Below are 26,099 nucleotides of genomic sequence, written 5' to 3'. Positions count from 1 at the left end.
ACTAGTTATGATCTTTCAAAATACATTTAAATGACTCCCAGAAATTTTATATCAGTTTAACAGTTGAGGAGAGCACCCGGGGAAGAAGCTGCATACATGCTAAGTTGATTCAGTTGTATCTGACTCTTTGTGACCCTATGGACTGTAGCCTGGGCTCCTCTGTCCATAGGATTCTCTAGGCAAGAATTCTGGAGTGGGCAGCCATGCCCTTCTCCGGGGTGGGGGGCGGATCTTTCCAACCCAGGGATGGAACTCACATCTCTATGTCTCCTGCATTGGCAGATGGGTTCTTCACCACTAGAACCACGTGGGATGCAGATGAGGGGTGAAGAATTTAGGCGTCAAGAAAAAGACAGGGGATGATGTTTTTTGTGTGTTTGTTTGTTTGTTTAATCCACAAATATCTAAGCATTTTTTGGTCTGTGGTATAAAACAAGAAACATAAAACTTATCATCTTAACCATGTTTAAGTATACAGTATAGGAGTGTTAGGGATTTCCTGATGGCTCAGTGGTAAAGAATCTGTCTTCCAATGCAAGAGACGTGGGTTCAATCCCTGGATCAGGAAGATCCCCTGGAGAAGGAAATGACAACCCACTCCAGTGTTCTTGCCTGGGAAATCCCAGTTTCTCAGGGGTCACAAGAGTTGAACGTGACTTAGCGACTATAAAACAATAACAACAGTATGAGTGTCTGCTTATGCTCAATACTGTACATTAGATCTTTTTCATCTTGCAAAACTGAAATTCTACGGGAAGCCACTGTGGGAGATGTGTTTTATGTATTGGCAAGGAACAGAAGGAACTTACTGGTATCCTTGGAAGAATTTAATTTCATTTCTTAACATAAAATCAAACTCACTACTTCCTACAATTAGATCTGCCAAGAGAAAATGATAATCTAAGACTAAGCTTAGAGAAGTAAAGCCACAGGACATTATCCTGGCTTTTCAAACTATGTTTCATTTTACTACTCTCAAGGTTGAAAATACACTAACAACTGAGTACCCTGTAAATATTCCCTTGTGAAGGAATTTGGATATTTTAATTCTTTAGTGGAAAAGGTAAGGATGAAAACTAAAGATATTATTATCTTGAAAATAAATATCTCCAAGATGATAAGAAGTCAGTAACTTCAAAATCAGATTCTCTTTTAAATACAGAAACACAAGTATATGCAAAAGTTAGGTTATCAGGTCAACTAACCGAAGTATATTTAGCCCATGTTATAGTTGAAAAACTATCCATTTACACACAAAAAATTTAGAAAGCAGTAATACTATAATGCTATCAATTAAACAGAAAACCAATTATACTGCAATAGGAAAGGTTATCCTGAATGCACAAGGAAAAGATTTGATTAGAGAATGATGAAGTGATGACAGAGGCTTCCCTGGTGGCTAGACAGTGGCTCAGATGGTAACAAGTCTGCTTACAATGTGGGAGATCCGAATTCTATTTTTGGGCCATGAAGATCCCCTGGAGAAGGAAATGGGCAACCTACTCCAGTATTCTCATCTAGAAAATCCCATGGACGGAGAAGCCTGGCAGGCTACAGTCCATGGGGTCGCAAAGAGTCAGACACAACTGAGCAACTAACACTTTCACTTTTCTTTCAGAGCATTAAAATATTGATCCTTACACGTGGTTTCATTGTTTTGCTGCTGCTGCTGCTGCTAAGTCACTTCAGTCGTGTCCGACTCTGTGTGACCACATGGACGGAAGCCCACCAGGCTCCCCCGTCCCTGGGATTCTCCAGGCAAGAACACTGGAGTGGGTTGCCATTTCCTTCTCCAATGTGTGAAAAGTGAAAGTGAAGTCGCTCAGTCGTGTCCGACCCTTAGCGACCCCACGGACTGCAGCCTACCAGGCTCCTCTGTCCATGGGATTTTCTAGGCAAGAGTACTGGAGTGGCTTGCCATTGGCTAAAGTTTCCTTATTACAAGAGCATCATCTTTACATGTATCAGTCTTACTGAGGTTAATCCCACAGGGACAGGGACAACTTTCAAACGAACAGGAGATGGTGATGAAGGTGGAATGGAAGCTAGAAGACTGAGAAAACCAGGGGACTCAGAAAACCAGGCAAAATGTGGAACAGAAAAGGAAAGAAAGAAGGGAGTTAAAATCAAATATGTTAATCTGAGAAAGATTACGTATTAAAAAGAACAAGAGAGGTGAGTAGTAAAATGTAGAAGGAAATGGAGAGATACCACTGTGTTCATGGTCCTCTAAGGAAGGAGGCCCTGGAGGATAGATATTGAGCACACAGGTTTCAGCACTAATAACTGTTGTGGAAACAAAGAAAAATTTGGTACTTAAAGAAGGGAAAAGATAGCTTCAAAGTTGGTGAGTAGAGAGATGAGGATGAGCATAGTAAAGATGTACAACTAACCATTTATACGTAATAATGTTGCCAAAGATGGCATTTATAGCCAGGAAGAACTCATTTCTGTAAATACTTCACATGATTCAGGCACACAACTATACAAATGAAAATAATGTTAACAGAAAATTTAAAATCTTTCTCAGATCTTATCAGGAATCAGTCTTAAATATGTTTTTTGTTATTAAATTACTTTTTGAGACTAGAAGTTTCCTTACCATTTCAACTTTTCTTAAGGTACTTTTAAACATATCTTTTCTGAATGAAAATTTGAAATTAACATTATAGTAAACATCTTAAGACAATACTGTATGAGTTCTTAATATTCCCACTAAAATCAGGTAATGTAAATTCCACTGAAATATGTAAAGTTAATGGATTTGTAAACATGAGTTTGTTTTTATGGAGATTATGAATTTGCATGTGTAACTATGTATGTGTGTGTATATATATACACACACACATATATATAAACAGATGTTTATATAGATTTAAGAAAAACTATGCACATTAGAAGACTAAATCAAATTCATCAAAGTCAGAATGAACTTAATTACTAAATCCTAGCCCTAAAATTAATCAAGCCTAAATCAAGCTCCAATATTATTTATTTTAAATGATAAAACAAGCCCAGAATTGTAGATTAAAATTTGTAGGAAATGGAGAAATAATCAGTTTATCTTTGAGCAATGTTATTGTTTTTTAAAAGTTTTATTGAGATGTAATTCATATAGCAAACAATTCTTTCAATACAAGTATATAATTCAATGGCTTCTCTCAGTATATTCAGAGTAGTCCATCTATCCGTTCCGTCGCTCAGTCGTGTCCGACTCTTTGCGACCCCGTGGACTGTAGCCTAACAAGGCTTCTCCATCCATGGGATTCTCCAGGCAAGAATACTGGAGTGGGTTACCGTTTCCTTCTCCAGGGGATCTTCCCAACCCAGGGATTGAACCCGGGTCTCCCGCATTGGAGGCAGACGCATTAACCTCTGAGCCACCAGGGAAGCCCAGTCCATCTATCACCACGATTAATTTTAAAATGTATTCATTTCTTAAAGAAGAAATGTCATACTCCTTATCTATCAATTCCCAATCACCGAGTCTACACGACCTAGGCAACCACTAACTTACTGTGTGTCTCTATAGATCTACTTATCCTGCACATTTAATATAAATGGATCTTGTAATATAAGGTCCTTTGTATCTGGTTTCTTTCACTTAGTGTAATGTTCATCTGTGTTGTAGCATGTATCAGAACAGAACTTCATTTCTTTGTATTGTCTGAAAACATTTAATTGTGTGAAATGCCATGTTTTGTCTATATAGTCATCAGTTAATGGACATCTGGGTTGTTCCCACTTTAATGTGGCTAATATGAATAAAGCTGCCAGAATATACATGAACAAGTTTTTAGGTGGACGTGTTTTCATTTTTCTTGGTATGTAACTAGGAGTGAAACTTCCAAATCATATGGTGACTCTGTGTTTAACCTTTTAAGAAACTGCCATACTGCTTTAAAAGTAGATGTAGCACTTTACAGTCCAATCACTAGTGTATAATGGTTCCCATTTCTCCACATCCTCATTAACATTTGCTATTATTTGTCTTTTTGATAATACCTATTTTAGTGTATGTTGTTGCTATTCAGTTGCTAAGTCACGTCTGATTCTTTGCAACCCTATGGATTGCAGCACACCAGGCTTCCCTATCCTCCACTATCTCCTGGAGTTTGCTCAAACTCATGTCCATTGAGTCAGTGATGCCATCCAACCATCTCATCCTCTGTTGTCCCCTTTTCCTCCTGCCTTCAATCTTTCCCAGCATCAGGGTCTTTTCCAGTGAGTCAATTCTTCGCATCAGGTGGCCAAAGTATTGGAGCTTCAGCATCAGTCCTTCCAATGAATATTCAGGACTGATTTCCTTTAGGATGGACAAGTTTGATATCCTTGAAGTCCAAAGGACTCTCAAGAGTCTTCTCCAACACCACAGTTCAAAAGTATCAATTCTTTGATGCTCAGCTTTCTTTATGGTCCAACTCTTATATCTATACATGACTACCATAGCTCTGACTCTTGCCTACAAATCTTCAATGACTGTGGCTGTCCTTACTCTATGAATCATTCAGCAAACCCTGGTGACACATGCTGCAGTCTAGCACTAAAATCTTCCCAGGCTTTAACCACAAAACAGAGGAGCAGTAAAGTTATAGTTGAGTAAAACTCTCCTCTTTCAGGACATTGTGAATCTAGATGTGCCTGTGAATTGATGTAACTTTGAAAAGAAATATGATGATCCTAATTAAGAAGAAAAATACTGGATACCTTTCATTAAAAGATCTGTTTTGAAAGAAAACAGAGTACCTGGACATTGGCAAAGTCGACACGGTTGAGGTCATTGAGCATCTGGTTGATCTGAGAAGTGTTCTGAAGCACTGCACGAGCTGCCTGGGCCAGGTGATTGAGTGACGTGTATCTTCGCAGAGTCTGGGCAAAGGCACTTACAGCTGCAACCTGTAAAGAAACCCAATTAAATTGGGATTTCTTTTCCCCTCCAATAAAAGAAACCACTGCAATCTTCAAATCTTTATTCCCTTGCCAAATTTCAAATGTTTCTCTCTGATACTTATTTCAAATTCAATTGGTGAGACAGTTTACTTGTAAATTACAGCATTTAAATCTCTAAACCAAGTATTATTTTCCTTTTCAGTAGGTTGAGGTCAAGGCTAAAACAAACTCCCACATTCTTAGACATCTGAGTGCACTATTAATTAAACCGGTCTTGCAAGTAGCTACTCATCATCAGCAAGAAATGATTTAGTCTGGGAAATTAGGGAAAATGTTGATTTTCATTTCTTATTCTCAGTGTGACAGTCAACTACAAACTAACCAAATAAAAAAATTTTCCTTTTACTTGGAAAACCAAACTGTCCAGTCCCACTTTTTAACTGGATTAAAAAATATACTTTTCAGAGCACTATCATACAGATTCACTCTTTTCATCTTTATTTTATAGAGGTGAAATAAGGGTGGTCAATTTTGAGGTGAAATAGGAGAACTCAAAGCCTATATTAGCAAATAGATAGCTAATAAACTTCTCAGACATAAGCAACAAGAACTCTTTTTTTTTTCCTCCAGAATCTAGATGTATGTAAAAGGGTTATCCAGAAAAATCCCCATTTGTCCTCTGAAATGTACTTTCTATCCTTCCCCCTTCTGCTCTGTGCCTGGAAAGACTGAACTGAAAAATTAAATTAACTGCCTTCCTTGTACTTGGGCTTCCAGTTGGATTTGGTCAATGAGAGGCACTGGTAAGGGACTGAAGGACAGAAGAAAGTGGTCAAGGTAGTTATTCCCTCAAAACTTCCACTCTCTCCTGCCTAAGGCCACAGTCCTGCATGGAGGAGAACAGCTCTTGATGCCATAATCACTTCTCTCCCATTCAGACCGAGGGATGGGCAGGCTTCCCCCACAAATGCTAGTCCTTGGTTTCCTTAGCTCTGTTTACACATTTAGAAACAGACCCTTATTAAACTTTCTTCAATTATTCTTTTCTTTGGATACACCATTTATTTCCGGCTGAAACCCTGAACAAATCAGGTTATGTTGAAAGATAGCAAAGATAATGACAAAAAAAGTGTAAATATCTAAATGTCATGATCTCATGAAAATTTGTTACTTCCATACCAGATCTGATGAGGATATTAGGTATTTATAGGAATAGATGGAATGCCATTAAATCACTGTGGGTATATAAACAAGCAACCGATTGAACAGTCATTTGGCTGAGTGGGAGTAGATGTTCCATAAGACAACAATGCCCTGTCTTGATAGTGAGATGTTTTAGGACCATGTGGAGCTTGGGGACATCCACATATCCTCAGAGAGAATATTTCACATTTTCCCATCTCTGAGGTTTGTACTAATCAAATACATATTATGTGCTGGGCATTGTGTTAAATGTCTAACATACATTACCATGTTCAATTCTCATAAACATCCCTTTAGACACATGTTATACTTTAGGGAGGTTAACTATCTTACTCAAGATTACAGAGAAACTAAAGTACAGAGGTGGGATATGAATCCAGGCATTTTGATAACAACTTTCAGTCACATCCTCATTATGCTATTTCTACTGTCCAGTTGGATCATCTTTGTTGACTGAATGCTCAGCTGAAAAAAGGCGGCACATCCTTGAGAGAGGAGTAGCAGAAGACATCTTTTACCAAGGGAAACCACCCAAATCAATTCTGAAGATCAATGAGATGACCAATAGTGCAACTAGACTGCTATCACAACCACTTGATGATACTGGGGTAGGAGATGCTTTTAGTTGTTTGAAAGTATTGTTATGACTGTGACTGACTTTGCAAGTTGGAAAGCATTCCTCTGATCATCTTAATCAAAGAGCATCTACTTTATTTGCTCACCTCAATGTGGCACTCTAAAACAGCACTGCCACGGATGGAACCATTTCTGCAATGATGGAAATGCTCTACATATGTGTTACCTAATATGGTAGCCACTAGTCACATGGGTTAAGATGCACTTGAAATGTAGCTAGTGTGACTGAGGAACTAAAATTTTAATGCAATTTAATTAAATTTAAATGTAAATAGCCACATGTGGTTAGCCCTACCATATTGACAGCACAGCTCAATCGAGCAACCATCTAAGGTGGACATGTCCTTGAAATGTGACCTTCAGTATGTTTTAGAGATAGAATGTGTTATTGCAAACCTTAAGCCAAAACAGGAAGAAGTAAGAGTTACTTGTGCTATCACAGACTTGTCAGCTACAAGAGCTTCAGCTACATTTTCAAACTGAAAGCCAAGGCATATTGTTGGAGTCTGACAGGAGATACAGTCCCTGATAAAAGGCCACAAATGTGACTTTTGTTATCAAAGTTTAGACAAAATCAGTCCAATCTGTCAAGTGTGTTCACAGATTAATCTAAAGTAACATGGTTAGCAGGGGAAAAAGTGAAGAGCAGAATTCATATCTCCAGCTAAATAATCCATATTCCTGAAATATACTCAACTATGAGATAACGGTTCTCTTTAAGAAATGATTACTTGATTCACAAAAGCATTCTTCAGTGTTAAAAAAACAAAACATCCTGAAAAGCAAAATGGTTATTATTTTACATGAGCATTTCAGAATACGAGTATAGTAGGGGACTTAAAAAAAAATCTAAAACTCATTCAAATGCAAATTATTTAGACATTCTAGGCTATTTTTTTCAATATTTGAAATTAAGCAACCTGAAATATACACTTTAGGAAAGGGCTGATAAATACACCACACCGACAATGCTTCTCTAGTCTCTCTGAAAGGAGCATTTCAAACAACATATCTTGTGAAGTTCTTTGCCACATGATTATAAAATACAAATATAAAAATCAATGCTGTATTTCACATAACATCATTTGATAGGACAGATTTAAAATTCATAGTTCATGACCATTTCCTAAACACAAAAGAAAAGGCAAGGACATGAAAGTGTACCTTGGTTTGTATCATTCTTTGTGGAATATTGTTCATGGCATTGGAAAGCCAACCTTCAAGGCTTTTTGCAAAATTTCGAATGGCTTGGGTCAAGGCACCTAAATGTTAAAGAACAGAAGCAGAACGAAACAAATACCAAAGAACATTAATCTTTATGCTAGAGTAAGGGAAAACATACAACCATAACATTTGAAATAGCACAAACAGAACTTATCCTCATTAATAAGACTTTATTTAACATTATTCCTAACTTTGAAAGAATCCAAATATTATATCGTGGGCTTTTTTTGTCTTAAAGCTGTTTTGTTCCCAGATACTTATGACACTTCGTTGGGAAATGAAAACATTCAAGCATTTTTTGCTTATAGCAACATATACCAGTTGTGAATATACTTATGGAATTTTCTATCTTAGACAAAATACTCTTTTCAAAAACAGCTTTTTGCTCAAAGGCTAAGTATTGTCTTTAGAAATCTGGTGACTTTTTTCAAGCTCTTAACTTATTTTCATTTCTTTAGCTAGAAAGAAAATAATGCAAAGCTTTCTTTCTCTATGCATCTCTTTACATTAGAACATGTCAATTAGAGTAGTTATTTCTCACTGTTGTTGAAAAGTAAGGTAAAATTAAAATTGCCTGACTTGATATTCTGGATAACTATTCTCCATCTCACTGGCAGGTAGCGATAAAAGATTACTGTGATAAAACGGCTGTCACAGAGACCAATATTCTTAAGATATTCCTAAAATAGTCTGTTCCATATTCCTTGCATCTCTGTTAAAACCTGATTAAGTATAGGTCCCATGAGAGCAACTTTTATGGTGGTCATAAAACGACTGGAAGCATTTTCCAGTATCGGGGTGAATATGATTATTTTATACTAAGGGATGTGCTTACTTAGATCCCTTACTGAGATAGGAAACAGAATTCTCTTCTTCAAGAAGTAATTCAGTCAGAGCATTTCACTTCATCTGTGCCCAAGGCTACACGGTGTAGGGAGTAGTTTAAGACATTTAATAAATGTCTGAAGCACCCACAACTCAAAGCAAATCCTTGTGGGTTCTCTATAATGCGGGTAGGTAGTACAGTTGGTAGTCCACAATAAGAGACAGAGAAGTCACATTTTTACCCAAGGCTCCCAAGAGTATTAACGTTAATGATGGGATCAAATTCCCTCATTTTTCTTCTGTGCTCAAAATAGTCTGACATGCATCTTTATTACTTTTGTTAAAGCAGAGTTAGACATAATTTAGCTTACTCAAATTGCTTGCATCAGATATAAATTATACTGATCCAATAATAAAATAACTAATTTTTAAAAGTTATTTATTTAAGTGGTCAAATGACAAAAAAGATTTAAATGGCTATCTTTTTTTGGAAAAATACTCAAGTAGTGCAGTTTTTAGACATGAGAATCATCCACTGGAAACCCTGAGTTGGAAATTTCCTGACAGCTAAGTATTTGAAATTTCCAAAGCTTCCCATATTAGCCAAAAAGAAAAAAGAAAGAAAAATATTTTTCTGCTGTATTATGTACTAGAACCATGGAGGGCAGGCATGAATGGAAATGAAAAAGAGTGAAAAAAAATTAAAGACCCTTTTTGAAAGTCAGCAAAATTTTGTTCAAGATTCAGTTTTACTGTCTGTATCATGTATTTTTCTCTAATTAATAATTATTTAATCTGAAAAAACCAAGAACTGGGAAAAATACGTTAAAAATTTTAATATGGGTCTTCTTTTATCTAAATAAATTTAATGCTAGGGAGATTATAAAATAAAAAGGTATGTTTTTATCTCAAATGATTTTTAGTTTTTACTTTTTTGTATTAAATGACATTTTGGGTCACCTTTAACTGAAATCATAAATTGTACATTTAAGTGCTACCAGTTGAGTTCTTATACAATTTTTTTACACTTCACTGTATTTCTTCCATTTTCAGATAAATGTATTTCAGAGTATAGTAGCTTCAAGCCGACTTTAAATTAGTGTGATATGCAAACTTTTTTTTTTTGGCTAAAAAAAGGAATCCCATCTGGACAGTAAATGGTAGAGTTAAGTACTAGTAGCCAGGAAAATAAAATTTTCAAAAATAAAATTAAGTTTGTTCTCTCTATAGGGATTCATGTCAGATTAAATTGTGCAGATTGACTGACAACTTTTTCTCATGAATGGATGGTTAGAAATTTAAAGCTATGCTAAAGCTAACTTGTCTCAGCCTGCTTATGATTAATATAAAAATGCATATAATCAGAAGATTGTGATTTAAACTATATTTTAAGCTTTACTTTTGTTAAATCTTATTATAGAACAGGAATTAAAATTCCAAATTTACTTGGTAGGGTGGCACATTAATGTATCTTTTAATTTCAGAGAAACTATAAAACTGTACTTATATAAAAATTCCTGAATTTGAATTTTCTGAATGCAGAGACAGAATAAAATGTTTTTCAAACAAAAATTTGTGAAAAACAAAGGTCATGTGTATTGTGTACTTAAAAATTATGGGGCTTAAAACCATCTAAACGTGATACATGGTTTATGTTAGGTAACTGCTGAGTTTACAAGTTAAAGCCTTGTGATGCTAACATAGAAGCAACAGATTTTAGAATTGTTTAACCAATACTAATGTTGTTGATTTGCCTCAAAGAAGGTGCTCACTGACATTTTTTTCTTATATCTCATGAGAGAAATTTATATTGGTGGCAAGATGTCATAGGCTAATGAGCTACCCTATGCAACTTTTCTTAAACATCTCTAGAGATTATTACTCAGAGTACAGGGAGTAAGACAAAAACAAGGAAAATGAGATTCTGGAACATAAATCAGTAGAGAATTTACATGTTAAAATTTTCCATGACAATGTCACTTTTAATCAATCTTTAGTCAGGAAACTTGGTGCAGTCGAGAAGATATTAGCAATTTATAACAATGTGAGACTATGGCAGCTGAGTTTTTAACAAACTAATTTGTGTACATATTTATGTATGTTTATGTCTGTGTTCATTGATATTATGTATAAATGTGCTTCTCAGTGTACTTTTTAAGGTGGTGGGAAACATACATATCTTCCACTCTACCATATTTTTAAAAAGAAAGTATAAACATACAAATGTTAAATCTTCACCTTTTCTTACTAAATCCCTATATTAGTATTTTCTGGAATACTTTAATACAAATTTCCTGTGAACAGTGTACTTGAAGTACACTGTTGCTAATTTTACAAGCTAAAAGATGGTTTTACCTTATTAACATCACTGAGGAGTAGCAATTCTGTTCCATTTCCCTAAAGGTTATGTTTACTAGTACGTGCTCATAAAGATGTAGGCCTAAAATTGCTTCAACTGCCTCCAACACATGTATCCATAGTGGCTTTTAGACTGACACGTGCAAAAAAAAAAAAAATAGCTTTGTTTGCAACAGGGTAGCTTAAAAAGCACCATCACTTAAAAAAGTAATCTAACTTATCTATGTAATCCCTATTTGCTTCATGGCGGGAATACAATGCTCTTGCAGTTACACAGATTTTTCTCTCAAAATGCCAGTTAACCATTACTGTTAATGGAAACTGCATTTGTAGTTTTTAACATGATGTCAGTGACAAAATAAATGCTTTTATAAAGAAATTCAACTTCAGTAGAAACCAAGATAAATTCATTTCAAATCAAAAGCAAACGTGAAAGAGGCTGGTCTAGCAATCACAGGTTTCAAAAATTAGGGGTTTTATGAAGGACACTGTGTCCTTGGGTAGAATGATTTTCACACTGGTTGACTGGCGTGGGAGTGTTCTTGCAATTAGTCATCAGGGCTGTCACATCTTTAGGTTGTCTTTTTTCATTAAAAAGAAAATGAAAGATTGAAAAACAGAGAATTTTTCCCTTTCAACTACAGTTTGCTCTAGGCTGCTTTCATGCAATACTCTGTGTTGCGTGTTTTCTATGTGGCAAATTTAAATGAGATTAGAATCACTCTAGTTTGCAACGTCACTACCCAAAACTTCCTGGGTGGAATGTAGGAGAACAAAAGCATCCGTACTTGTCTGCATTTAACTTACTAGGAATAGGTCTAAGGACGTCGGGGATGAGAATCTCCACCAAAGCCTGGTACATCCCATGGTCACAGTTACACATCCATTTCAGGATAGACTCATGTTTGCACAGAGTTATCAGCTTTGCTTTCGGAAGTCGACTTTCTATTTCACTCAGATTGCTGGTGTGAATAAATGTAGCAAATGAATAGATGGCAAATGAGGATAAAAAAGAAAATGGACTTTAAAAATAGTTTTAGTTTATCAAATATTACTGAGGTTAGAACTATACCACCACTGCCCTGGTGCCATACGGCTGGATATATAAAATACTCCCCCGGAGTTGCCTATGCACGTTAAGACTTTCTGACGGTATGAAAGGCAGATATGATACTAAACCCATGAGGATGAAATAGTTCTACCACAGTCCCCCAAATCAATAAAAATGGGAGCTATAATACACACGCTGAAACCTCAAGAGAGTACTTTGTGGCTTATTTCAATCTTTTCAATTAAGGTTATCAGGTAACGTTCACAACTGGTATACATATCTCTAATTTATTAGCTGTGACACCTACTCAGCCATGAAAATGAATCGGAAAAGCATATTGATTCTGACCTTGACTCGGTAATGGTAGTGCCGTCAGCTGGAGTTGAGGGAGAATAGCGCCAGAATGTTTGCCACAGTTTTTCTATCAGGCTAAACTGAAGATTCACAACAACATCCAATATCGCCTACAAAACAAAATTGTTATCCATATTACCTTACAAAATTACTTACGGGGATGTGTGAGGAGTACACACTATAACAAGACTTAAAAGGTAAAGATACTTTTGGGCTCATAAACTGACATAGTGAAACTAGACTAAGTTTTACCACTGGAAATGGGAACACAAAAGAGACTAGATAGAGACGAGGAGGAAAATATCTCATAAATAAATGATTAAGAAGGGTAACTTGTATTCCTCTCAGAATGACCTCACACCCCACCCTTATTTTTACCTCTTTTCTCTCCGCTTTCATGCTTGCTTCCCTAACTTTTCTTTCACCCATTAACCCATTGCTTCCCTGACTGCCTCTACTCTTATTATTCTCAGATTCATATGGGCACAGAAGATAGATGTGATTCACATCAGCCTTCACTGGACTGTGTCCACTGGTCATAAAAGAGGGCAGAAGATAAAGGTGTGAAGGTGCCTGTGCGTGGCAGATGGAGTCAGGGCTAAGTTAGCTTGGTCTAGGGTTGCTGACCATGGCTTCTGAAGCATTCCTAGCCAAGCAGAGGCTGGGGGGAGAAACTAGAATTAGGCTGACCTTACACGGGTAGTGCCTGTCTTGGCAGAAAAACAGCCTCTCTGTGGTCACACAGTGTCTTCCATTCAATCCTCTTTGCACATACTCCCTTTAGAGAGAAGCTATAAGACTATCTTTCCTTTTCTGAACTTGAGGGCATGGGCCTCACCTCTCCTTCTCCTTAATTTTATCTCCTAGATCTCCAGCTGCATCAGGATATTTTTTTCGATGATGCTAAAATTTGCCACTTTCATTAGCTTTTGATGATCATATTTAATTTCACCCTGTTATTGCAATTAGTCTGCAAATTTGCCTTCAGATAAAAGCAGTCATAAAACTAAATAACTTATTTGTGCAAAGATCACGTGATTCTGTGATTATTTTGAGTATAAAAGACTCAGTATAATGTGTTTGATGTCATCAGCATTGAGAACAAAAACACGTAAAACAACACCTTCAAGATCTGCAAAATTCACAGAGGCTAAGAGACAATAAGAAGCAACTGAGAGAATCAATCTGAACATTTAAGGAAGAAAGAAGAAACCATGATTTCCTAATGCTGGAGTATGTGCTACCTGTGTAGACCTGGCCTTAGGCATGGTACAGAGAATAATTGATGTTCTATACAGAGACACTTTGAGACCAATTCGAATATTAAGTAAAATTTGTTTGGGAGCATGTTCTGGGAACTAGAAGGAAATGTTGTAAGTACTTGGATAATGAAAATGAAGGGAAGGGGACAAATTAATATCACACTCCTCACCCTTTAATATCAGCAACAATAAAAATGCAAAAGCAAGCCCTGAAAGTAAAGGGCATCCAGATGTGGCTGCTCCCAGCAAAACCCAAAACCTTCTCAGGAGGCAAATTATTATAGCTGCTTTCTTGAAAGATTCTAACTTAGGCTTCTTCTGACAGACGTCTATTAATGGAGTAATTAGTAATATCTGATCTAATACCTTATCTGTCTCTAGTTATGAGACTGCTGTAAGAAGACTATAAGCATATATTGAAAGGAAAAATTACTGTTAGAGCAACTTGTGTTGAAAATTATATTTGTTCCTTCCATAACTAGTGATCCTTTCAAAGTATCTTTGATAAACCAACTACGAGAATTCCAAAAAATAGTCAAAATAGGTATGTTACTCTTTCTTAAAAACATAAACAATAGGAAATATGAAATAAAATAAGGCAAGTAACAAATTCAGTGCACCTTAAATTAAGTATCTCTTCAAATTAAATAACCTCAAATAATTCTGTTGAAAAGGACATTTGTATCAGCCTCATTCACAAATGAATAAAACGTTTTTGTCCACCCACTTTTAAATCTGTTCAGACTAAAATGTATGGCAAATATAGTTTAAAATAATCCTGATGCCACTAGCCTAAAGCAAACAACCATTTACAGGACTGGATCTGAGACCCAGGCACCTGTCCATCAAAAGTTTAGAAGTGTGACAGGAAACAATAATTAGGGACTTCTTTTTCATAGATGACTTTATGCTCCATGAGAGTGGCCATGAATACTGGTAACCCTGAAACAAATGAGTCTATGAACTGCCATTTCCCATGTAGATTAATTACTATAAATGTTCAGTTTTCTTCATACAGAGTGCATGCACGCTAAGTTGCATTCAATTCTCGGTGGCCCTAAGGATTGTAGCTTGCCAGGTTCCTCTGGCCACGGGATTATCCAGGCAAGAATACTGGAGTGCATTGCCATGCCCTACTCCAGGGGATCTTCCCGACCCAGGGATGGAACACATGCCTCAAATGTCTCCTGCATTGGCAGGCAGGCTCTTTACCACTAGTGCCACCTGGGAAGCCCTCATATAGAGTATTCCTGACAATTAATGAAAATTTTATAATCCAAATAATATTTTCATCTTATTGGGGGAGTTTTTCATTTAGATTAATTTTAGTGTATATTCCTTAGAGTTGTAAATAATCATTCCCTAAGTTATATTTTGAACAATATGATAAACTTTAAACAAATCTAAATTATATTTGTATAGGCTGGGTTGCTTGAAGCGAGTTTCACCTGAACACAGAGCAATGAGAAAATGATTAAAGCATCTTTACATAAACTTTTGAATAGACATGATATTCACATAGAAAGCAAGAAGTTTTTTTTTTCTTGATAAGTAAGGATCATCCAGAAATTCTCTAATGCTGGAAAAAGTACAGCAGTGGAAGAGAAATGGACAGTGTTTTTCATCATAAGAAGAAACGCTGGGAACAAACTGGCAGGACATGTTGAAAAATACTTATGGCACATGGTTTGTTAATAAGGGGAGAACTTGCCCTTGGTTGTTAATAACCTAGCACCCTTGACAAGCACTCAGATTCACTCAAGCGGTTCTTATTTCTGGAGTGGGAAAAAAAAACCTGTGAATGCTATGAGCTGAGACTTCTCACTACATACTGCATCGTCAGCAGTCAGGAGGACTGCCCAAGGATTATCTTTTACTTCTAAGTAGATCATAAATAGCCCTGGAATAAAGCTACTTAAATTCTAAATAGTTCCTCTTTGAAAAGGAGGGATACTTTAGAAAACTCCTATTGCAATCTGCTATCTTCTTTCTGCCAGGTAAGTGGCCAGTATATGTGGACCTGGAGACAATTCACCTCCTGAAGACAATGTATCCAATTCTAATCTGGGATAAACAGAAAGGAAGTAGTAGGAGGGATGGAAAACAGCAGGAGAAGACTCAAGGGGCAAAAATGAAACAAGCAAAACTAGAGCCTCAATGATCCCTGGAAGGAACGCCTAAACATTTCGAGCAAATAATTCATGATAAAAATGCATACTTACAGTATAAAATTCAGAAGACTAAAAAGGGTGTATTAAAAAATTAAGTCTCTTTCCCCTGACTCCTTAAACTCAATTTTGATCCCAAAGGCAACCAGCATTAATATTTTGTTCTTTCTTCTGCAGAGATGTATACAGCATGTTCTTTTTTCATGAAAACAACAGTATGCTATACTCACTGTTTTACATCTTGCTTTTTCTCTTAAAAAATCCTGGAGCTTGTTCCACAAAAGTACATTTAGAGTTGCTTATTCCTTTTAATGGCTGCATAGCATTCTACTCTATAGATTATACCATATTTTATTTATTCAGTTCCCTGTTAGATACTGAAGTTATAATCAATCTTTTTAATTAAAAACCATAATGCAACGAGTTCCCTATACACTTATCTCTTCAACCACATGCAAACATTTTTCTAGGATGAGTACCCAGAAGTGGAACTGCTTCATCAAAGGATTTGTATCAGACTAGGCTAAGAGGATGGAAACTAAAATTTATTCTCCTCTTCCTGCATTCTTCACTTCTCCAGTTTGAGACAAAAGAAAAAAACAGTTTATCAGTGTTCAAAGAAATATGAGCTAACTTCATCTGTCCTCTAGGAATATGTTGGAGTATTTGTTTTAGCCAGTTGTCTGGAAAAACTTAGCTTGTGTCCATACTATATTTTGAAAAGACCCACCTCACAGTGCTCTCGATAAAGACTCTGCAGTGACTTGATATCCTCAAAGGTAGTACCATCTGGCAGAGAAGAGATTTCAACTTCTCCAAACTCTGGAAGTGCTCGAGATGCATCTGTTACCATGACAACACAATGGAAAAAAAGTTACTGTGGATGGTGCCAATTAAAGACTAATGAAGGAAAATTTAAGCAGACTAAAAAGGAAAAAAAAAAAAATAAAGGTCAGAGGTCCAAAATGCAAGGACTTTTCATACTAGTATTTTACAAACAAAACTTACAGCAGCAGCAGCACAAAAGAATAGAGGGAATATTTTTAAAATTTTGGAGAAACAAAATTTTCACTATGATTATACTGGAAATAACATATCACGGTGTCTCTCAATACAGGACCCCTATGATAAGAAAAATACCTTGAGCTGGCCAGTATCAATTTTGGTTATTTTTATCATTTTGTTACTTAGGTATATAAAATACATTAGCTTTAAACTCATTATGCTTCTACCTCTCATATAATCATAAACCAAAAGACCTACAAAGTAAGTATAATGAAACCTAAAAAAATAACATTAAACTTAACAATGTTAATTTATATGATAGATGATGCTGCTGTCCTGTAACCGAATCTTTCATGACATGAATGTGGCACTAACTGCTGCAGTGCAGGAACTTTTGAGTTTGACAACCAAACGGCTGATTCTCCCGTTATGTTTCCATATTCAAATGAGCTGTGAAACTTTCCTCCACACAGAGCACTGGGACACCATTTAGCCTTCCCTTGGGATGAAGCCATAATTTACATAGTAAGTCTGTTCTTTTCTCATTAGCTCTGGACAATTAATGCAATACACTTTGGTGCCAGCCTTATCATAAATTCAAATACAAATGTGGAAACTAAATTTTCAGAACAATATTCGTTCTTCTAGGTAATCCAAATTCAGTCTTTTTAAAGATTATAATTGAAATAAGAACATAAAATAAGAAACATAAAAATTCTTGTTGAGAGCTCATGGCTCTATAAGAATATACTTGAAGACTCTAGTTTGGGAATGCTGCCATAACGTTTTCATATTTCAGCAGCTATTCAGTCCTGAGAGTACATTTTAGTTGTCTTTGTCAGAAAGTGCACACAGACACACACACACATACACAGACACATACACACACTCTGATATATTCTACTAATTTTGATCTGTTGTACCGAAACTATGCATGTTCATCTCTAGAAAAGCTCTCAATTAAAGTGCAAAATGCCATTTTGCACTTTGAGCTTTTACAGGAATATGAAAAATGAAAGTTCCACTTCCTTAACTCTTAAGTAACAAGAAACATATATACCATTTACAAAATTACAAAAATAGGAAATTCTATGATCAATTTAAAAGAATAAATTACTTAAAAGTTTATAATAATTGTTTTCTAATCTGAGATTGTATGCACATGCAATATTCTACATAGGAAACGAGAATTACTTTTGGCACTTGAAGTTACTAATACTACTGAAACTACAACACAATTTTGATCACAAATGCCCAATTAATACAAGTTCTGGGAAGCAATTCCACAGAAATGAGGTTTTAATTCATACTAATTTAAAAGTTTTATATAGCTTGAGATTTTTAAAAATAAGTCTAGCGGACACAAAAAAAGTATAAATGAACTAGAACTATCACATAATGTGCACAGTTTCAGCACACACAAAAAATCTATGTAATTAATATCTGTAATAGACATTGTACTTGGATAAAACACTACTGTAGTTCTCCTGTTTTCAAAATTCTAATAACAACTAATATGCATTATACCTCAACATACCTAAAAACTGTTGATGATGTTGACTTTGGGCAATTACAGTTTGCTCAACAGATGTGCCTGTCTGTTGACCACTTCCTGTGAAACCATCTGCAACCCCATCCACTTTCTGCATAGGCTTGTACCTAAAAATATTAGATGGGAAAAAACAAATAAACCAAATTATTCCTTGTTTTTTGTACTACACAAAATTCCCAAGGCATTCAATTTTGTTTTTTCTTCTTTAACTGTCTCATGATATTCGTAAAAGATTTTCTTTCTTGATAGTCTCATAAAGTTAGGATGAGGAAATTTTTTAAATTGTAAAAAGAAAAAAGAAGGAGAAGCACTTAAGAAGGGCACCCATTTCCAAAAATTCAGAAATTTAGCTAAGAATGAAAGAGTTATGAGGTATTTCTTTGGACAGCAGTGGCAAGGAAGTCTATGATTATACTTTTAATACACTATTTGAACATAATTGTTAATGGCCAATGGGTCAAGGGAGAAACATTTTAAATACATTGGGATGTGAATCTGAAATAAAATCTAGGAGTTTGGGTCTGAGAAATGTTTAAAATGGCTTTTATTTAATTAATATCTCCAAAATGTGGTTCAGCCTAAAACTCAACCATACTGTTTTCCATATCACCTAAAGCCTCCCATGCATCTCAACACATTCATCTCCCTTGACTTCTGTCAACATCTGCAAATATAAAGACCATAAGCATCAGCTTGTAGCAAAATGCATACAAAAATCCATCTATAAACCTGAGTCATCAAATTTAAAAAATTAAAAAGAATAAAAGTCACCTATAGTTATGTATTTATCTTTAGGTCCTAGTCATATAAACTCAAGAACTTTCCATACTGTTAAAATAGAAAAAATATGCTTCAACAGCATAGGCAAGAAAGAAAGACGCTTGGGAGAGAAATACCATAGGAAAAATGCATAGGTAAGTCTCCTAAGATAAGCAAATATAAAATAAGAAGCAGCAACTATAATTTCTTCTGTTAAGATCTCAAATATTTTTATTCATTTTATAATTTAAAAAAAACATAAATGTAAGAAAATGTTAAAATCTACAATAAGTTTATTATCTACACTTATACACTTTATGTTGTTTGTCCTTCCATTTCTCCCCATTTCGAAATATATTTATAAACAGAACCACCTAATAGTCTTACCATCCAGATACTTGACTCTTACATTGATACCATAAGTTAACTGTTAATAGTGTGTTAATATGAAGTTATTGTGAGTAGCAATGTCCCCAATACATGAACAAGATATACTCAAAGATGCCTACACTCTGACAATAGATAGGAAATGAATGAATCTGGTGAAACATCACACAAACTAATGTTGAGGTTGCCTTAGGAAGTAATTCAACCTTGAATGTTATGATGACTTAGATAAATGAAACTTCCATGACAAACTGCAGAGTCACTCATGACATTTACTTGTATTTTTTATGTGACAGGAATCTCACAAAGAACTATATGAAAAGCAAAAATAAAGTCAGAAGATGAACAGGGTGAACAAAGGATACAACACGCTTCATTCTTGTTATCATTTTAGTGATGACCCTGTACACCAAAATGTTGGTTGTTATTTTCTAATGGTATAAAAGAACTCAAACCTATTCTTTTATATAATGGAAAAAAACATCTGAAAGTACTTTTCAGTTGGGGCCACATCAAGAGATAACACATGGTTTAATACTGTAGTATGCTAGAAGTGCCATTTATTAAAAAAAAATGTTTTTCTGATTTTTTTCCTCCTTAAAGAATCATAGAGAGGCAAAAAAAAAATCCTTTGTGAGGCAAGAACTTTGAGTACTTTTGTGGGGGAGCAGCTGCTAACCATTCTGTTCTAGAAGACTTTAATGATTTTATCTTTAGGGAATACAGTTAGAGAAGCTTTTATCTTCATTGATCCATTCCAGATTTCATTTGACTTTAGCCTCCCTTTTTCAACTATGAAATTTTATATCACTAATAAAAGAAGCTAAAATTGTTTAATCGTGTTTCTTCATTTATGTAATAGAATTTGGGGATCATGGAGTTAATAAACAAAAGTGGTTAAAGGGACTTGAACTACTTACTCTGGAGAAGAGCAAAATGGAAATATTTCCTATAGTCTTCATTATATTAATTTTCAACGTAGGATGAGAGAGTAATTATTAGACTTTGTCCAGCTGTGTTTTATCAGTTTCCTTTGTCCTGCATAGCATCTAGTACACTACAGATGTTTAGGAGGCACAAATATCAAGAACCATAAAAGGATATGACATATATTCATCTTAGACTGACATACAGACATTGTACAGATGCTGTGTCACCTTCTACTTGCACATAGTGCTTAGCAAGCCTATAGTCTGCAAGGAAAATGATCTACTTTCTCAGAAAGATGTAGATAGCAGAAGTTCCAAACGAGAAAGAGGTATTTTTAATAAGCACTCAAAATCACAATATATTATAATTAGTGAATAATTATGCTTAATAATAATGATATTGAGTGGGAAGCACTGATTAGAGGTATATTCTATTATACAGGAGATTCAAATATTCATTAAGATTAGCTTGTAGACAAAAAGGAAATAAGTTAATTCTGGAGAAATTCTGCAGGTCAGTACTTAAGAACAAATCTTATAAAGAAGAGGTGAAGAAAAAAAAAGAAAATACATTCAAAACTGGGCAATAGGAGGTTTAATTCTAACCATAGAGTAAGGGTTGCAAAGTGAATGATGGATCGAATGGATTGGGTGAAAATGCACAAAGTGTTTCTATTTTTGCTTGCCTGGGTAATAATAAAATGTTAGTCACTCAGTTGTGTCCGACTCTTTGTGACCCATGAACTGTAGCCCACCAGGCTCCTCCATCCATGGGATTTACTAGGTAAGAATACTGGAGAGGGTTGCCGTTTTCCTCTCCAGGAGATCTTCCCGACTCAGGGAAGACTCAAACCCAGGTCTCCTACATTGCAGGCAGACTCTTCACCGTCTGAGCCACCAGAGAAGCCCTTTGCCTCAGTAATAGGACCTCTATATGCCAGAAGCGTATGTTTATGTTGGGAGGGTTTTGTGACATAAAGAATGACAAAAGAGATTTCTGTGGTGGTCTGGTGGTTAAGAACCACCTTACAATGCAGAGGACATGGGTTCGATCACTGGTTGGGAAACTTATGATTCCATATGCCACAGAGCAACAAAGCCCACACATCGCAACTAGAGAGACTGCACGCTTCAAAGCACTTCAGAGCCCACAGTCCACAACTACTGAAGCCTGTGCACTCTGGAGCCTGCTCACTGCAACCACTGAGCCTGTGAGCCAATGCCAGAGTCCATGCACCGCGAAAAAAGATCTCACGTGCTACAACTAAGACCTGATGCAGCCAGATAAACATTAAAAAAGAATGACATCAGGAGGGCAGATATATGGCTCATATACAAGAACAGTATGAGTATGGGCCTATAAATGACAGAGAGAGTCCAGGCAGTGCTGACTTTTCCTAGTAGTGGCATTTCCAAATGCCAGGTATTGCCTGGTACTTAATTGATACTTAGAAAGAAACCCCAAGAAATTAGAAATATTGAACTGAGGAAAGCTAGATGTTCATTTTCCTGATGTCCTATCTAGGGATAACATCCTATCCCTGCCATTACTTCAGAGCACTGGGGCTTCCCAGAGAAGGAGGGAGTTTAATAGGAAGTTGAATAGCCACATTAAACATAAGATAAACAAATACATGTGGTAACTGACTCTTCTTGGAAGACACAGTTATAGATGATATTATATTGGGTTTTTAAAGCTATTTATACATCAGTATTTGAGTAGGTTTAAAAAAAATTTAAATGGTAGGCTTACCCTAGATCTATCTAACAAAATCTTTGAGAATGGGGATTAGGAATTTATTATTTTAACTAGCTTCTCATATATTTCTTAAGTAGTCTTCACAGAACTAGTCTATAGGAGCATCTTGGCCCAAGAATAAATTCAGTCAAATGTTGTAGAAATAGAACCATAACATTACAGAAAAGTCATTTTAATAAGTCATTTCTCAATTTTTTTCAATAAACTATATTTGGAATGTAAATAACTATCTCTGAATAGATGGTGGATGATTATTAAATGAACGTATGAATGAATGCTCAAGGTAACACCTTTCACTGTATCAGACCATCAGTTGATCTTAACAAATAGCAAACCTAGTTAACAAATATCTCCTTTACTATAGGTAAAGTATTGCAGGGGCATAGCTTTGAAAAGGCTGTGTATGCATAGAATTTTCCAGGATGTTAATATTCCATTGACTCACATGATAATCCAACATTATCTTAGCGCTGGTTGAATTTCAAGTGACCTTTTATCATTGAAACACAGCTTTCAGATTCCCTATCTTTTTTTTTTATTTTTTAATTGAAGGATAATTGCTTTAGAGAATTTTGTTGTTTTCTTTCAAACATCAACAAGAACCAGCCATGTCCCTCTCTTTTCTAAATAAAATAATCACTATTTAAATACTAAAATTACAAAAAGAATGTTTTCTACTGAAAAAAATTTGTTGAATCTTTCAAAAAACAGAACTCTTTAATGTTTAAGAATTCTCTCCTTTTACTCCCATTTATTTTTACAAATTTATTGTTTTATCATAGGCTTTCTTATAGTAGATTCTTAGTGCTCTTGAGTTGTGTGCGCTCTGATAAAGACCTGTGCTACATCAAATGAACAAACAGCTCTTGGTTTCAAAATTAGTAAGAGGCAAATGATAATTTTAACAGCTTGCAACTCCATGGGCAATCAAAGCTAAAGTTGTTAATGATTAAGAAATCAAAGAAACTCTAATGCTTTAATAGCTGAGCTTATGCATGAAACCTGTCACTAACAAAAAAACTTGGAAAATTATTAGGCATCTTCCCCCATGGGGTTAAGTCATAGCTGTTATTTAGAACTTGGACAGCTGTAACTCTACTGTAAAATAATATCTAATTCTGTCAATAATCTCACACATACAGACACTGAAGGAGTTCAATGGAAGGCAAAGAAGGGTATATATTTACCATCACATTCAACTAATAGTAACAGGTAGAAGGATTTTCAACAGACTAAATTAACAATTTGGACAAGTATATTTGAACCAGGCAAAAAATGCACAAGCGAGATGTGAAATCTGAGCTGTATAGGCATTTAGAGTCATCATCATGCTTATAACTATAGAGAGTACAAAATCATTTGATTTTCATGAACAAACCTAAATGTTGAGCTCATAACCGGGACAAAAGGCTAAAATTTTCTGCAGGAATCATGACGTTCACTTTGGAAAAATTGTCCCAGAAAATTATTAAGTGACTTGAGGTATGAAGTAAATCAAATGATATAAACATAAACAGATCAGAAGAAAATAATGTTGAGTGCCACCTTTTCAGAATAGTAATGGACTTCTTGATGTCACACTGAATATGTTTCTATCTTGACTTATAGCATCAACCCTGCTGATTAATGATAGTTATTACAACTCTTCAGTCCTTGTTGGTAGCTCTATATTTGTCTCGTCATTAGCTCTACATCTATAATTGGGAAAGGAGAGTAGAAAAAATTAAATTCAAATGGGAGTATTTGTGTTCACTGCAGCAGTTTTAGTAGGAAATGTGGGAGAAGCAGGGAAGAGGTTGAAGCTGTTGGCTGAAACAGAAGCCTGTGGATCCTTTATTCATTTCACAAATGATGCTCACTGCTCTCCCAGGTGCTGAAAATTGCACTGTTGAAAGAAGCAAATACAATTCCCTTAGCTCATGAATCTCTTCATTGAGTTCTCCTATTGTAGGTAATTTAGGCTTAACTATATAGAACTGATATATTCTTGTTACAAATATGTATGACACCTTTATGATACTTCTCTTATGTATAGCTGGTCCTTTCTGTTAAACTGATCCTAGAGGAATGCTTCCACTCTTCCTTTATTGGGAGAATGACAACATGACTCCACCTGACTGCAAGACAGCAACAAAAACAAAAAAGGGCATCTGAAGCTCTATCTCGGAAAAAATAAATTAGTGTACTTCGTGCATAAAGCAAAATTAAATAAGCCTGTTTCCTTATCAGTAAATAACAAACAATATAATTGCCAAATGAAATCTTGCATATAAATGAACATTTCACAAGTTCAGTAAATGTTCATCAGAAGAATTAATATTAACAAACTTTACATGAATTACTATACCTAATAATTACTGAATGTGATTATTTATGATTCTATCTTCAGTGGAAAATATATTTACATTAGGGACTTGCTGAAGCAGTATAGTGAACATTAAATACCTCAGTGCCAATATTCCTTATTTTTTTCCAAAAGCCAAATGCACAGACATCTGATCATCTTCTCACTAAAGACTCCTGCCACCTTCAGCTGCCTCAGAGCAATTTACCAGTACTAGATGCTTATCTCAGTAATGACCTCAGGGAATTTATGGTCAGGAAAGGAACAGTAAACCATTAACATCAATCACAGTTGAAAACCACTGGCCCAGAGGTGTAAAGAAATGAAAGCCAAACTTGCCCAATTTCCCAGCTTCATTCTTCTCCAAAACAGCCTTATTCTTTAATTTTTTAAAATTGAAGTATAGTTGATTTACAATATCGTGTTAGTTTCAGGTGTACAGCTCAATGATTATATAAAAGACAATTCATTTTCAGAATCTTTTCCCTTGTAGGTTATTAAAACATATTGAGTATGTTTCCCTTTGCTATATAGAAGAAGGAAACATATCTTGAGACAGAGAAATGTATCCAGGAAGTTTGTTGGGGAGCACCCAGGAGAATAATGTCCATGGAGGCAGTGGTGAAGGGAGGAAGAATGGGAAGGCGGAGGACTCCAGTGCTTTTGCGTTTTTTTTCTTTTAATTAAAAAAAATATATATTTTCAATTGGAGGATAATTGATTTACAATGCTGTGTTCATTTCCACCATATATCCACATGGATTAGTCATAGGTGCACATATGTTCCCTCCCTCTTGAACTTCCCTCCCATCTCCCACCGCCCCATCCCACCCCTCTAGCTGTCACAGAGCACCAGGCTGAGCTCCCTGTGTTACACAGCAACAGCTCGTTAGCTGTCTATTTCATACATAGGAATATATATATTTCAAAGCTACTTTCTCAACTTGGTCTACCTTCTCCTTCCCCCACTGTGTCCATAGGTCTGTTCTCTATGTCTGAGTTTTTATTCCTGCCCTGCAAATAGGTTCATCAGCACCTTTGTCATGACAAACTGTGCAAAGTTCTTAGAGAGATGGGAATACCAGAGCACCTTACCTGTCTTCTGAGAAACCTGTATGCGGATCAAGAAGCAAGAGTTAGAACCCTGTATGGAACAACTGAGCGGTTCAAGAATGAGAAAGGAGCATGACAGGGCTGTTTGCTGTCACCTTGTTTGTTTAATCTGTATGCTGAGCTGTGAAGAAAGCTGACCGCCGAAGAATTGATGCTTTTGAACTGTGGTGCTGCAGAAGACTCTCCAGAGTCCCTTGGACTGCAAGGAGATCCAACCAGTCCGTTCTAAAGGAGATCAGTCCTGGGTGTTCATTGGAAGGACTGAGGCTAAAGCTGAAAC

The 26,099-nt window shown here is 35.7% G+C and overlaps 1 protein-coding gene across 6 annotated transcripts in view; it reads right to left on the bottom strand.

Annotated features, from left to right (window-relative positions):
• The window catches only part of RFX3 (regulatory factor X3), a 327,736-nt gene that overhangs the window by 42,230 nt on the left and 259,407 nt on the right, over nucleotides 1-26,099 (bottom strand). For all 6 annotated transcript variants that reach the window (XM_055428303.2, XM_055428302.2, XM_088837912.1 and 3 more), the window contains 6 exons: nucleotides 18,514-18,635; nucleotides 16,702-16,814; nucleotides 12,536-12,651; nucleotides 11,944-12,098; nucleotides 7,894-7,991; nucleotides 4,747-4,896 (listed from right to left, as the gene is read on the bottom strand). In XM_055428303.2, coding sequence (XP_055284278.1) covers nucleotides 4,747-4,896; nucleotides 7,894-7,991; nucleotides 11,944-12,098; nucleotides 12,536-12,651; nucleotides 16,702-16,814; nucleotides 18,514-18,635 — 754 coding nt within the window. The remainder of the gene's footprint in view (nucleotides 1-4,746; nucleotides 4,897-7,893; nucleotides 7,992-11,943; nucleotides 12,099-12,535; nucleotides 12,652-16,701; nucleotides 16,815-18,513; nucleotides 18,636-26,099) is intronic.

The sequence above is a fragment of the Moschus berezovskii genome, chromosome 7 (assembly GCF_049115385.1).
Source record: "Moschus berezovskii isolate FMDL1 chromosome 7, NW_MosBer_1.0, whole genome shotgun sequence".
Lineage (NCBI taxonomy): Eukaryota > Metazoa > Chordata > Mammalia > Artiodactyla > Moschidae > Moschus > Moschus berezovskii.
Note: the sequence above shows the minus strand (reverse complement) of the source record. Positions and strands in the feature narration are given on the sequence as shown.